The sequence below is a fragment of the Centroberyx affinis genome, unplaced genomic scaffold (assembly GCF_046629955.1).
Source record: "Centroberyx affinis isolate AG114_WGS23_722 - 3 ecotype Tasmania unplaced genomic scaffold, CSIRO-AGI_Caff_v1 ptg000623l_1, whole genome shotgun sequence".
Lineage (NCBI taxonomy): Eukaryota > Metazoa > Chordata > Actinopteri > Beryciformes > Berycidae > Centroberyx > Centroberyx affinis.
The window spans coordinates 25855-40805 of record NW_027279252.1 but is presented as its reverse complement, the minus strand read 5'-3'; the positions used below and the strand labels follow the sequence as shown (position 1 = coordinate 40805).

Sequence of the window (14951 nt, the reverse complement as noted above, 5' to 3'; positions counted from 1 at the left end):
CAAGAGTCTGACCTATATCCCTTATCTCAGGAGCCATTCTCATGGATCTGTGCGACTCGTATGCATCCTCTGCTTCTGGTGCATACTGTGTGCTGTGATGTAAGATTCATACTGGCAAACTGATCATCAGCTTGAGCTTGAGAGAGTAACCTTAGCACACCACATTTAATGTGATATTGTGGAACCTAACCGTGATGGTGGTTCATATTAAATTGTGTTCCTATGAGACTAAATTTTCTACCAAATATAAACCTGTGTTCTTCGTCCTGTGTAACACTCCATACAGTATTCATTACAAGTCAAGCAGGTTGACAGATGCAGTCCTGCCTCAGCTTTGACTGATCGTGGATTTAATTTGCAGTTTTTTGCAGGTTGGCTCTGAACTGACACCCATACTCACCTTCACACTTCAGCCTGGACATGGTTCCCTCTTCATCATACTGTATTGTAAATGTAAACATATTTATGATATTCAAAACAGTATTTGTTTTTAAGGTTGCTCCTGAGGAAAAGAACCATCAACACCTTCCTATGCGTATGATAATTAGGAACTTCCCAATTAATGTGCTACTCAGATGTCTTGATTCATTTGTCAGATGTTCAGTTAACTTCCTGGAATATCAAATCTCTTTCAAGTCAGATTTCCTTTTGTCATTAGATAATTTATGTATTTATTTGTGAGGTTTCATTTACTGTGTATATTGTGAAGTGATTCTTGTTTTTTTGTAAAATAACCCTCTGTTACACCACACAGTGGAGGACCGCACTAATAAACAGACCAAAAAACGTAAGACATGGGTTTGGTTTATTCATTATTCACAGAAAGTGCATTCTTACTGCAGGATTAATATTGCACAATACATGACATTAATACTATAGTGCTCTTTTAAATATATGAAAATACAGTATGTATGTGAGCGAAGAGTAGCACTATAACTCTAGTGAGGAAGAGGCAGAAACAATCACATTGAAGCAGCAGCATTGAGAGTGGTGACATAGAGTAGCTACTCAATAGCACAATGATGGTCATTTATAGTCATGGATCTCTGATTACTCCCAGTGATTACATGGACTCGCTTTTTGTATGCACTGATGTCTACCGGTGTAGTGAGAGAGAGGAATCGCCAGGGAGGGGTAAAGGAGGGACGCTCAGCCCCAGAGGCAGGAGGTGGGGCAGAGGAAGTGGGTCTTGACCACGGGGGACCGGATCACCAGATCCTTGATGATCTCCACGGTACCAAACAGGGGGAACAGCTTCTCGCCGAAGCTCTCGTTGTAGGTGTAAATGTGGGAGCGGCTGTCCACGTCATAGAAGGACAGCTGGCCCTGGTCGTAGTCCAGGTAGACGCCCACCTTGCGGGGGATGAGGCCCGGCGGCAGGGCGGTGAAGGGCACGGTGAGGGCCTTCAGCTCGGTGCCCCGCTCCAGGCGCAGGGTCAGGTAGCCCGTGTCGGTGTTCAGCGACTTGAAGCCCTTCCTCAGCGCCGACTCTTTGGCCACGCCCAGCCGCCAGTCCCGCTCGCCCACCTCCACCTCCCAGTAGTGGCGGCCGGAGCTGAAGCCCTCCACCCCCACGGCGCACCACCAGCCGTCGAAGCGCTGGTGGTAGTTAGGCACGTCCTTCCTCTCAAAGCCGCAACGCATCCTCTTCTCGTCGTTGGAGATCAGCAGATCAGGGTTGGCCGTGTCCAGGTCCAGAGTCACCTCCACTAGGGGGGGAGTAACGAGGTTTTGAATTACAACAGAGGTTAGTGAAGCTTTAATATTATAGTGACTAAAATGTTGACAAAATGAATGATGTACCTGCAGTATCTGACATCCATTCCCACACTGTGAAACGAAGAGAGTAGTTTAGTAACAAGTCTTGTTTGTCTGACAGTGTTGTTGCAACTATATTTAATTAAATTTGATTTTCATTTATCCTTTCATTTATCTCTTTTTTTACACAGAGACAAACACAAACAAGAGAAAGACACACAATCAACTAATTTACAAAAAATTACAATCATCAACTAAAACATTCACAATTAAAGTGAATCTGTACCTGTGTATTGTCATCTGTGACATCTATATATCACAAGATGAATTTCTTAATGGACCAATAAATCCATCAATCAATCAATCAGTTTCTTTATTCCTGAATTGTGCCATTGCAACCAAAACATCAAGCTTCAGGATACACTGCAATTTGTTCCTGGTATACGGAGCACAGAATCTAAAAGCCGACTTTCCCCAAGACAGTTCTAATCTGAGGAACCTGGAGCAGCAGCCGGTCCTGACAATTCTGATCAATTCTGACTCTCTTTTCAGATAAACAAAAACCAATGCTGATCTCTTCTCACATAAACAGGCCAGCCTATTTGTTTTTATATAAAATACAGTGATGAGTTGCTTCCACAATCGCCTGTCTACAGAACATGGGGAAACAAACCCTGTTTTTATACGAAACTAATTACATTTTTTTTGGTCAAGGTATCAATGTGGGTCTTAAAAGTAAATTTGTCGTAGATCCATAGCTGGCTTTTTTGCAGAATCAGCATAAAACCGTGAGAACCGTGCCACCAGCAAAGAAATGTATATTGACAATGTAATTAATGTATATAGCGAACAAGACCAGACCTAATATTGAGCATTGGGTAACTCCCTTAGCTATGTTCAAAATTCTCACCATACATCATTCAACATTACATACTGAGATTTATAAGATAGGTAGTTTTGAAACCAGCCACATAATGGCTGCAAATAATTTACAAATAACACGTCTGTTTCAATATATATGTTGATCCATATCACTCACCTGACTGAGGAACGTAGTGTGCAGCACCTGGAACGAGATAATAACAAACTCATTTAGAAGTGAAAGTTTTCAGACATACAAGCAAAATCAACCGGATTCAGATATTGATTAATCCAATCCTAGTTTACACACCAATCTTCTGAGTCCTCTGCTTCCAGATGAGCCACTGCTGGGGAATGGTATCCTGCAGGAAACCATGACAGCTTGAGAAATACTAGCTTGAGAAATATTACAGTTACATTGACAAACTGCAGGCTACTCATCAGGAGTTAGCTATATAATGTGAATGGACAACATGGATGCTTACCTTGTCTGGCCTCTGTGACATTAAGGTCCACATAACCAGCTCCATAGCAGTCAGCAGATTGGGGACGCGGCCCCATCGCCAGGCCGACTGCAGGTCCTCCAGAGCCTTCGCCACAGGTTCCCCGGGCCAAACACTTTGCTGCAATGCAAGATGATCAACTTTAAGAATAGAAACCAGATAATTTACTTGATAAGCACAGTTAAACCCAGGTAAAAAAAGGAAATTCTATCTGTATATCTGCACTTCCCACCTCCGGCTGGGCTCTCAGGTCCTTGATCCAGTTGAAGATCACCGTCTTGGCCTGCTGCAGGTCCTGCTCAGTAGCCAGGTCCTGCTGCTTGCCCTCATCCTTCTCTGGCCAGCCATCCGTCTGCATTGGCCTCTTCTGCAGACAACAGGGGAAACGGTCTCATAATTCACACATGTAGGGGTCTATATCTTTTTTTTTTAAATCCCTCTATGACATAAACATTTGAGATATGAAACTCTGTACTATAACTCTACCTAGAGGTAGAGTTATAGTATGCTCTTGTACAAATTAATCTTATTTCACTGCAGTACCTCTATCAAATCTGATTTACAGCAGGTTCATAACTAGATGCCTATTTCACAGTATGTGACAATGGATCATTTCCTCAGACACGCACCTTGCTCTCTAGCATGGAGGCCCACTCCAGGATGAAGGCCCTGCAGAGGGGAGTGGGCCAGGTGTCATCCAGGTTCCAGATGTTTTCCAGGACTTCTGACTTCTGCAGCGGCAGGACAGACAGAAAAGAGTGAGGCACTGGGGTTAGTAGTGAGTGCAGGCAGGCAGAGGAATAAAGACTGTAGACAAGACCAGGAATCCTGTTCCAACTGGACTCATCAGTCGTGATGACATATTAATGAATAACCTTAATGATTTGAAGGGGATTTTCACAGCTCAATATTGTGGCTTGATTCATTAATTAAATTGGTTCATTAAGTCAGTATGTGACAATTTCTCTTTTAGCTGATTTTAGCTCACTATAACCATTTGTAAGATCCATATTACAGTCATTCCTGAAAGTGTATACTGATATATGTTTCCATATAGGTGTATAAAGTGTAGACATTTTATTCAGTATGTGCTATACCTGGCACACTCGGCTGAGATCTCTAGCCAGCTCCACAACAAACAGCTGGTTCTCCTCCAGAGGCTCCTTCTTCTCCTTCTTTGCCCTCTTGTGAGATTCCTGTGGGGGGGAATTGAAAAAAGGTTTTTTTCTGTGAGATACAGATAAATCAGGGAAAGGAAAGAGTACTCAGCAAAATAAAAGACAGATTTAAAGGACAACAGTGATGCTTCACGAGTGCTTTAGAAAGTAATAAGGTCAAGCTAGAGAGGAGGTGGTCACTTGGCCTGATCAAAATGCGTATCGTGCCTCTTTTACTGTCAGCAAAAAAGACAGACGCCCCCCTCCTCCCCCCACCACCACCCGACTCCCTGCCTGTATTCATCTCCCTAACAACAGCCTGCATAGCTGTCTCCTGCTAAATAAAACCAGGGAGGGAGAATGCATGCAGCCACATGATAATATAAAAAGTGTTGTCATGGCAACCCTCTGCTTACGTTTCAAGGTGACCCTCTGCTGTGATTGAGTCTTTCTGACAGGAACAAAACACGTTTGTAGAAAAAAACTTTTTTTTTTACTCATGGAGGGATTTGGGACGTGTGACGAAACTCTGTTACCTTGAGCTTGGCCGTTATATTCTTGGCCGGTTCCACCATGAAGTGGAAACACTGCATCATCTTGGCTGGTTTGTGATGGAATCCTAGAAGGAATACCACAGATTAACATAAAGTTACTTAAGAAATTCACTTTGACAAGGGTCCTGACAGCAAGTCTCCATCTGACAGTATTTCCAAGTCGGTCAGACCATCTATTGTTCCCTATAAGATAACACTCTAATCGCAAAAACACTTGATTGTTTTGCATTAATAAATAAGTAAGCTCTCTTATTTTTGCATGTTGGATTAATATTATTAGTATTTTTGTTTCCTTCAAGAGTTGATCTGGTTGCATCTTATTCAATACACCTCCCTTACGGACTGTCAGCAATACAGTAAATTCTCCTCACTCTTCAGCACACAGTGTTTACTTCCAAAACACCAGCATGTACTGTAAATCATCAAACGTGATGGAAAATGCATCACCATGAGGCCATGAGGCTTAAATCCAGGAATGCAGAAATCCACCTTTCATGGATCAAAACACAACAATCCTCAGCTTTGTCAATCATTGCCAAATATACATATATTATTAACTAACCCAGTTAATAAAGTCATATTATCTCCGGATGAGATAACACTAAGTCTTTCTAGAGGTCATGCTGGAGGCACAAGGGATGATTAACTGGACTAGAATCAAGCAATACAAGCAGGCAGTGACTCATCTGCCACACACAGCTACAGTGCCCTTGGGTAGTCTCTCTCTTTGTCTTCCTCACTGTCTTTCTGTCTCTCTGTCTCTCTCGCCCCCTCTTTCTCTCTACCTCCTTCCCTTTATCTGCAGGCTAATCCAGTTACTGTGCTGCCAGCAGCAGGGCAGTATGGCACAGGAGCTTAGTCAGTGTTTTTGTTGGCACTAAAGCAGTTAGGGTGACCAGTATAAACAGGTTTTAATGTCATCACAGACTATGAATGATAGGGGTACATGCACTGGCCCAAATAATGCATATCTGTGCTTATATTTCTCTCTCGGCCTCATTTGGTTCTAGTGTTTTTCTATGCTTTCACTAAACAAAGCCATAAATGGTCCTTGTTGGACTATGAGTGAGGTTTATCATTCAGTTGCTACGTATTGAGCAACAAAGAAACAGCTGCCAATATATATATCTATATATATATAGATATATATAATAAAAAATGTTATGTTAATAAATATTGCCCTGGGTAAAAAGTGAAAAAATGCGATAAAATCAAATAGCATTCATTCAAGAATCTGAAAAAAATCGATCGGTTAGTAATAGGTCTATCAATAGAAGGCTGATTAGCCTACTCCGCTGGTCTGGTTTAATAATGTGTGTCGTGGGAAAACATGACTATGCAGCTTTTGCAGTGACAGCGACCCAGTTAGAGGCCAACAGATCTACTGCGCACCAGGTAAACACGGGCTGGCCGTGTGACTTTGCTGCAGACCTGTGTTGCAGCAATAATGCTGAACGAAAAATTGTAAACGTAAAATTGTTAATCTGCACTTGTGCATGGAACGACACGCGCACAAGATGCATACTAATGCCATGTAATGTGATGTCTCAAATCCACGCAGTGCGTTTTGCATAACAGAAATGCATCCCCTATCAAATGATACCGTTGGTCATACGAACATATGATGCACAGCTTACCTTTGTCAGAAGGGGGGTATGGGAGCTTTGCTGTCCTCGTGCTCAAACAAGTCCAGTGGTCTTGCCCAGAAAGTCTTTGGACTGTACTGTATATGCTGCAGTGTCTGACCTTGTTTACATACCAGTCTTTCGGTCGTTCGGGGAAGTTCGGTTGTCTCCGTCACTGGCGAACGCGACTCCTCTGGTGGATCAAGCGCGCGGCCATGTTTGTGGGGTAATAGTGACACCGTCTGTACACCGATGTGGAGTTAAATTACAGCCTGACAGAGTCTGCACACTGCTATTATTAACCTAGGCTGTTGGCCATCTAGATACAGTGTTGCTGCCTGCATGTAGAGTGGTTTAGGAGTTGCACTGATCATACCAGGGCTGGGGCCATTCATGAATTGAATTGGGAATGTTTGGTAAATTCCAATTAAATTCCTGGAGTTGGAATTGAAATGTCACCCAGCTCTAAGGAAACAGATTTGGAATTGAATTTGAATTACAGGAAACTGAATGGAATTCCATTAAATTCCATGAAATTCAACATCAAATACATTCAGTCATCAATGTATGTATTACAATTACATGCTGTGCATCAAATACCACCTGAAAGGTGCCTTTAACATTTTATAATATTCAGTATTGATAATATATAACACTACCTGTAATCTCAGCTATCTGGTAAGAAAAAACAAAACAAAACATGGAATTTCACATAATTTCATTGAATTAATTTAATCTTCCTGAAATACCAATTCAATTCCAATTCTGTTTCCTGTAGGTTTCTTCAAATTCCAGTTAATGAGTTCATTCATGACTTGACCCCAACCCTGGATCATGCTGTAGCTAATTTTAATCAAAAAGTTTAGCTCATAGGATTTTGGCAACAAGACATGAAAACAAAACCCTTTGACTACTTATTTCCAATTACAATATGTGCAATCTGACAATCTGTGAGCAGACAGTCTAATTCCATCAAAGCCTGTCTGTAACAAGCGGTATCCCCTAAATACTAAACTTGTTTCCTTAATTAGATGATGATGCCAGATATGATGAAAAGAACAAACCAGGTCCCCGCTCCCCGTTCTACACGGTGTGTAATTAATGAGATCAAACGATATGTGGGCTAATTAAGGATATGGGGCTCATCTTTTATTAGGACAACTTAAGAGATTTGCAAACACTGGCATCTGTGTCTCTTTCAGTCAGAGGAGACTGATGGACAATGCTCCGCCTGCAGGCTCCTAATAGGCTGTGTATAGCTATGCTGCCCAAAATGAAGATTTCTTTCTCTCTCTCTCTCTCACTCTTTTAATCACTGAATTTCCAAGTGTGAGGGGAGAGGCAAGTTATGTCTGTGACTGCATTTCTTCAGGTGGCCACTAGATGTCAGAGGTCAACCTTGCTATGAGTGCCATCCAAGAGCCGTGATTTCTCTGCTCTTGTCAAACACAAAGAAAATCCATCATCTCCTACTACTGTATCATTTCAACAGCGCATAACGATCAATATTGTTTTTTATAGAGAAATCATGAGCAGTAACTCATTTTACTTGCATAAATACATGAGAATCTGAAGGGTAAGAACTTGGTATGTGGGCATACGTGACTTGGTGTAATGTAACATGGGTTCCAGAAAAACAAACAGGTCTTGACAAGGAACTTGGTATTTCACCATTGTTTTCATTTCACTTTCACCTCAGTGACTGCTCCTTGAAGCTTTACAACTGGCAGTGCTTTTTAGAGAAGAGAACATACAAATCCATCTTTCTGTCTTAGCTTGAGAAAAGCAGGCCCAATACACTCTGGAAAAGTATGGATACAAAACATGAAAAGGAAGTGAGAAATCAACCACAGAGGTACAGCAGCCTTCACAGAGAAATAAACCGAGGCAAAGTGAAAAGTGAAAAATCTTTACTTTTGTTGAAACCTTGAGTTAAGTTGTGATAAAGTTAAAACCTTGGGATAAGTACCGTAGTTTAATTTACTCACCTTCTCCCAAGCTGAACCGCGAGCTGCAGCTGTAGTGCAGCCTCAGCGGGGTACAGAGACATATTAAAGCAATTCCTATTCAAATAGGCCTGTGGTAACGTTGCAAGCCACACAATGAGCCCCTGGTCAATGAAGCTAGGTTTCTGGCTCAGAAACAGCAGGAAAAAAACGAGGAGAGCAAACAGTGAAGCCAAATTAACAATGTTCACATACACAGTATAATCCACATCATCACTTTAATCCACAAAGTAAAGAGCCCCTCCCTTTTTGGTCATTTTTATGCTCACACTAATACATAGTCCATGATTTTCATAAGAGTCTCTTTTTCCCTAATGGTACAGTGCATCCTCTCTGAGATGTACCAGCCACCTCAGGTAATATGAACGGTTTCTATTTCAAAATGGTGAAAAACAATCAGTAGTTTTCTCTACTAGAATCCAATTCATCTGCAACTGTCCCAAAGTGTTTTGACATTCAAGTGTGCCACGAAGCATCAGCCCCGAAGGGTGTGCAGCTCCTCTTTGGTCACTCTTCAGCTCATGAGCAACATTAGCCGGCTCTCATACACTCATGCTTGAGGTATCTGAATCAGCTTGTATAGAAGTCAGGAGGACCCGATCTCAATCAGTCTATAATCTCATATTCATTTGGCAGCTTCACCTGCATGAAAGCTATCTGGGTTTTTTTTTACAGTTTGTCCCTTTCATCAGACAACTTTCCGACATGATGAGAGGAGCGCCCATAGGATCACACGGGGAGAATGGTGCTGTTGGGATCGCTGTGGATGGAGCGCTGAGCAGGTGTGTCAGTTTGAGCGTCAGGCCCTGTGTCAGCGTGCCCTGGGTAGACAGTCTGAGGATGGGAGATGTCCAGGTGAGACGAGAGGACGTTGTATGGCAGCTCCACAGATTGGCAGATACTCTCTTCATATGTTGGCGGTGGCTGTAAGAAAGGCAGAACATTTAGATTTAGGAATTAGTGCTTTACAAACTCTGTTAGTTTTGACTGAATGCTTAATTTTGTTGACAATTTAACACATTGTACTTGATGAAAAAGTATACTAAAGGAAGTCAGGTTCCTCCAGCACAACAATGAGCAAGTGTTTTTAAGTCTTTGTTTCATTTGGTGAGTTACAGCTTAACAGGCTACAATTGATTTACTGACTCACTTTGAGTCACCTACAAAGTTAACACATAAAGATGATAACCACAGAATTGTTTTTGCAAAGCCACTCAGGACAATGAAAACACTGGCAGAGGACGGAAAGAAAAGTGAAAAAACAAACTTGTTAAATTGATAGTGTCTCCACTAAGATTAGCCCTGGTATTTCCCAGGATGAATGTGCTGCTTAGAGAGCATCCTGATGCCTGATATCTAACACAAAGCATAATTGGAACATGTTTGTATTTACATTACTGATTAATCTGTCTTCACATTGGCTGCCTTGAACATGTGCTCCTCCAATGCGTTATCTCTCTGATCACATCAGGCAGATGCACACTCCCTGACTGAGTCCTCTTATCTTTTAATTGCTTGGGGGCCCTCGGGCGACAAGTCCAACCCTACAACCCTACCCTTGCCCTATACATACTCCACACACACATACCAGGCCACAAAGTTTTACTACTATCCTGCCTCAGGCCACAAGACAGACAGGGGAAATTAAGGGGCATCATTTGAACTCTCCTAACAGGGGGGAGGGAGCTTTTCAGGGACTAGTGACAGGGTGAGTAGAAAGTGTGTGTGTGTGTGTGTGTGTGTGTGTGTGTGTGTGTGTGTGTGCGTGTGCGTGTGTGTGCGTAGGAGAAGGGCAGTCATGCTAGGGACTGTTTAATTAAGGAAAAGGAGGGGAGGTCAAAGAAGAAAAAAACAGTAGAAGACAGGAGCACAAAGCTGCGTTCTCAGGCACTGTTTGCACTCAGGATGCAGGCTTTAATTATGTTTGATGTGCCTTTTTCTCATTACCTTGTTTGCTCAAGCGTTGTGCAAGTCAAAAGCTCAGCGAAAGATCAACACGGTAAAACCTTGAAAAGCGGCCGCCAGCACAACCTCGACGGCGAACATTAGATGAGCCGATAGTGCATCCTGTTTACAGCACTCTGAATGCTGTCTAATCTTTGAACAAGCTCTTGTTACAATATTGTATGACAGCATGGTCATAATAGAGACAGCCTACTTCTCATTATCTCCCTCCATTGTGAAAACTGCAGATGAGGGGCCTCCGTAATAAGATGAGGTTATATGAGGTTTAGGATTCTTTGAAAGTTCTTTGAAAGTATAATAGGAGTAAAACATCTTTCCTATTACCAGCTGCTGTGGTCGCACAGCAGCTGAAATACTCCATTGTCTCCGTGTCATTTATGCCTGAGGACTGCATGTAATTGCTGTGATACAGTCGTAATCCCTAATTTGCCTTACCTCAGTCATAATGGGTCCATTGAGGCCAAAGCGGTCTGCGATCATCATGTGGATCTGCCTCTGGCGGTCCTTCTTCCTGACACTCTCGTAGGAGGGAAGCCTTGGCAGGGGGGCGTCGAGTGAGGGCAGGCTGTAGCTGGAGGGCAGGCCCACGTAGAACAGCTGACCCGCCTGCTGAGGCACACACAGGCCAAAATACAGGGGGGGCGTTAAAGGGATGGGAAACAGAAGCTTTGATGTTTAATGATTTGTTGGAAACAGTCCAAATAAACCTTGTCATACTCACTTTAAACAGTAGCACCTATTGTTTCGGGGGGGGGGGGGTGTCTTACCCACAGATATGTGTATTGTATTGTATGTGTTGTATGCAAAGGGGGTATTGTGAGCATGTGTACACAGAGAGGAAGATTGCTGCATTGCATGGTTGATAGCAGATAATGCGTATGCTCTCTCACCTGAGTGTTGTTGTCATTCATGACCTGAGTCTGCTCCAGACAAGGCGACCCCACCAGCGTCTGTCTGCTGCTGTAGTACTGAGGAGGAGCATCCTGGTACAAACACACACAGGGACAGTAATGAGTGCATCTGTGAGAGTTAAAAGGATGCAGCATGGCAGAACTTCAGGTATTAATATTGTGTTACATTGTTTCAGTTCCAAGCATCAAATTCTATCTTTACTTGGTTATCTGCACCATGGGTCCTTGGTGCCTAATCCTGTAATTAGTCAAAAATCCACTAATTTCAGCCTAATTGGCCAATTTTCATGCCTTATTTAATCACTGTAGACACTGGCTGGTTTAGCAATACCATAAATTATCCAACCAATAAGACGACCACCCTCCGATTTCCGTGCCTCCTCCCAGTCCCACCCCTTCTTAAACAAGACCCAGCGGGGTCCCACTGTATGAGGTGCTGGAATCCTGAAAAAAGGCTGCCGGAAAACTAGGTGATTGCCTTGGGTCTAAACGAGTCCCCTTTGTCTGGAGAACAATGCAGTGTCCCACTGTGTCATCAGGGTCCCTAGGCAACAAACCACACAGTGTGGTCTTTTCAGTGTCTCTGTATCCCCCTTGTTACTGCAGCAGGTACCTCTTAACGAGCGCACTCCACTGAACGGTCTCATACGTCATTTGGGCCGGCGTTACAACAAAGTCAATTTGTTGCCTGACTGAGATTTAAATCCAGCATGGGGATTTGAGATGTTAGGACCACGGTTGCTGCTATTACCAATGAGATTTGCTCTCACCAAGAAGCAACAAAACTGGAGGCTGAGCATACAATGACGTTGGATAGCATCAAAATGTCAGATCTATCATTTTCCCAGGCCCACTTAAACAATGACATCACTCAAACTTAGAGTAACGCACTCTAATGACCTTTGCCATAACCCTTACAGCATGTGAGTGAGAGAGACGACACCGAAAAGATAATGTCAAAGGTCACTTTCCCTCACTGGTTTGTACTTTTAAGGGGCAAAAAAAAAAGTCTTGAGGAAAGAGAAAAAGGGAGAGTTGTGCTTTTGTCTCCTGCCACTGATTCATCCAGTGTGAAAAAGCACAACCGTGTAAAATCAGTGTTGAAATCGGGGGAGGACCCGTCGGCAGCGTGCCTTTTTCACCGCTGCAACCTAAAGGAGATCCATTGTCCCCCGTGTCCCCAACACCCACAGTGGGGTCTGGCCACTATTCATGCTGCAAACTGAAGCAGGGAGAGGTATGTGACTATGAAGTTGATAGAAGACATGAAATGTTCCATAGGGACACAGTGAAAGAGTTGTGTTTTCGGGTGTGCTTCCCTCGCAGTCTGACCGTCAATTTCTCTGTGCTTCTGATGATAACAAACACAGCCTTTCTCTTTCCAAACACACATCTCAATTAACTATAAGATTAAGTTTGAGGACAAGATCTAATAGTTCTGAAATAAATGAATAACCCCATAAAACTACAAGTCTTTCACCTCCTTCCTAGAGCTCCCTGAGGTCATGTGTTCTGTGTTTTCTATATCTATATATGTGTTCCTATAGTTTACCATGCAGGCTGGACTCTCCAGCTGACAATACATTTAGACACAGTTAGCCGGTGTTGTCTTATCTGACACACCAAGCAGGCGTGCAGCCACAGCCACAGCTCAGCATGGCCGATACGTACCAGTGGAACAGTTAGTTCCTAACATGGGACAACAGAACTTATCCAGTAAGACCACAGACAAACAGAGCTTCCTGTCCGCGAGGGAGGGAAGGTATGAGTTGTGTCCCTGCAATGCAAAGATAACGCTCCGACTTCACCCCTGGGACCTATGGAGGTGAGACACGGACCAGGAAGAGGAAGCATGGAGAATGGGCAGCCACTTTAGAGTTACCTCTGTGGAGAATTTACATTTCCTCTTCTGTTTCCTGCACCATTACCTACAGCTTTACAGCAACACTTAACTTCAGTTTGTAAGACTAGAGATGCCTGCACCTCCAGGTCAGACAATGCTACTAGCACTCAGGCATTAAGGCTTAGCTTCTATTTCATACATATAGCAAATCAATAATGATATAAAATGTCTATGCTACCTTCAAAAAATAACCCTATGAAATGTTTAAAGATGATGTTGTTTTGCTTTACCTGCGATGCCAATGCATAAGCCAAAATTTGATTTGCGGTGATATAATTACATTGATGCTGAACTAACATCAATATGTGTACTAAGTGCTAATTCTGTCCAATTCCATTAGAGTTACTGTGGCACTCAGAGATATTTCTGGAGGGCAGATAATCAGCTAATTCAATTGAGACATATCCATGGCCTGACAATGATCATATCAAGTTTATTCTAGGCCTTTTCCCACAGCCATGCAAATTGAATCTGACACTTCTTAATGGTGCTGCACTGGGTTTGCATGGTGTCACTGGGCCCGGGTTCACTCAATCTGCTGTGAACCACTGTGCTGGATCAGGATCAAAACTGAACTCACAGGTCACTCTACAAAGCCACAACACAAAAGGCACTTTCTCACATTTGTTTTTCTAAGGGCTTACCATATCTCCATGTGACTCCTGATAGGAACGGACTTTGCAGCACTGAGGATCTTTACGGTAAATAATGGACAGCAACACCACAATTACCACGAAGAACACCAGAGAAGAAACTGTTTGGAAACAGGAGGAGAGAAGGGAACGTTCAGTAATCACACCATTTTTTTTGCTAATGGTTGGCTAATGCAGAAGCACCAGAGAAGTTGAACTTTATATTGTTAATGAACACTGTTTTGACCTTTTAATTGTCAGTTTAAATCTGTGAATTTGATTTTAGGAAAGTGATGCACAAGGATAGTTTGATTGACAGTTGTAGTCTCAACACTTGAAAAACTTAAAAAAGTGGAATCATGAAATTCCTCTCCTGATATACTCTTCTTTAGTCTATCAAGAACAATGACAGCTAGAAGATAACAGACTCTTTCTGAAGGCATTGATGATATTTATGGAATGCTTCAAGTGGCATGTGGCAAGCAAATCAGCTGCTATCAACAGTGACTAGTTTGGCAAACAAATCATCCAGTACAACCCTTATCACAATGCTACAGCATGGTTGGATAAAGTGAGATACTACTCATCAGCAAGCCAACAACGGGGCAGAAAAAGTAAAATCAACCACTTTCAGGCATTTTTAAAAAAAAAAATGTTTTTCTAAGTTAACTTCTTCCTCAGATCTACTGATATAAAGTAATAGGCTAAAGGGCAGGCGATCCTCCCAGCAACAAGATATTAAAATATGCCAGAGATTAAATGTGTCCATCCTATCTGGCAGATAAGCTTTTATATAAAATCTGATATTTTTGAGAGATTAAAGGCTTTACTTACAAGATGCAACGATCACTGTGAGTTGATCCGATGTCAGCTGTGAGGAGGGAATGGTTGGACTTGCTGTTGTGGACATTTCTGATGTGTAAACTGTTCCCTTGGATCCTCCTGAACTCACCAGCCGTAACACAAAGGTTCTCATATTATTTAGAAGGACCGGAGAGCAGCTATGTTGCCCCTCGTCGTTCTCTATCCCATCCCAAACAGAGTGACACCATACGCGCTCTGCAAGTCGGATCAGT

General features: G+C 42.7%; 2 protein-coding genes across 3 annotated transcripts; both read right to left on the bottom strand.

The window, feature by feature from the left end:
• Nucleotides 1–788: 788 nt before the first annotated feature.
• LOC139643561 (butyrophilin subfamily 3 member A3-like) lies at nt 789–6658 on the bottom strand. 2 transcript variants are annotated; one of them, XM_071518736.1, is made up of 10 exons: nt 6593–6658; nt 4816–4898; nt 4220–4318; nt 3752–3853; nt 3355–3489; nt 3105–3242; nt 2930–2981; nt 2798–2824; nt 1804–1830; nt 789–1709 (listed from the first exon to the last, which is right to left on the bottom strand). In XM_071518736.1, the coding sequence occupies exons 2-10, from the start codon at nt 4873–4875 to the stop codon at nt 1150–1152; spliced, it is 1200 nt and encodes a 399-aa protein (XP_071374837.1). In that variant the 5' UTR covers nt 4876–4898; nt 6593–6658; the 3' UTR covers nt 789–1149. The 2 variants fall into 2 exon arrangements, with proteins under 2 accessions (XP_071374837.1, XP_071374836.1); XM_071518735.1 differs by lacking the exon at nt 6593–6658 and adding an exon at nt 6471–6580.
• Nucleotides 6659–9193: 2535 nt separating this feature from the next.
• Nucleotides 9194–14889, bottom strand: LOC139643555 (uncharacterized). Its single transcript, XM_071518728.1, has 5 exons — nt 14710–14889; nt 13888–13997; nt 11320–11412; nt 10865–11038; nt 9194–9388 (listed from the first exon to the last, which is right to left on the bottom strand). The coding sequence occupies exons 1-5, from the start codon at nt 14849–14851 to the stop codon at nt 9194–9196; spliced, it is 714 nt and encodes a 237-aa protein (XP_071374829.1). The 5' UTR covers nt 14852–14889.
• Between the last annotated feature and the right edge of the window lie 62 nt (nt 14890–14951).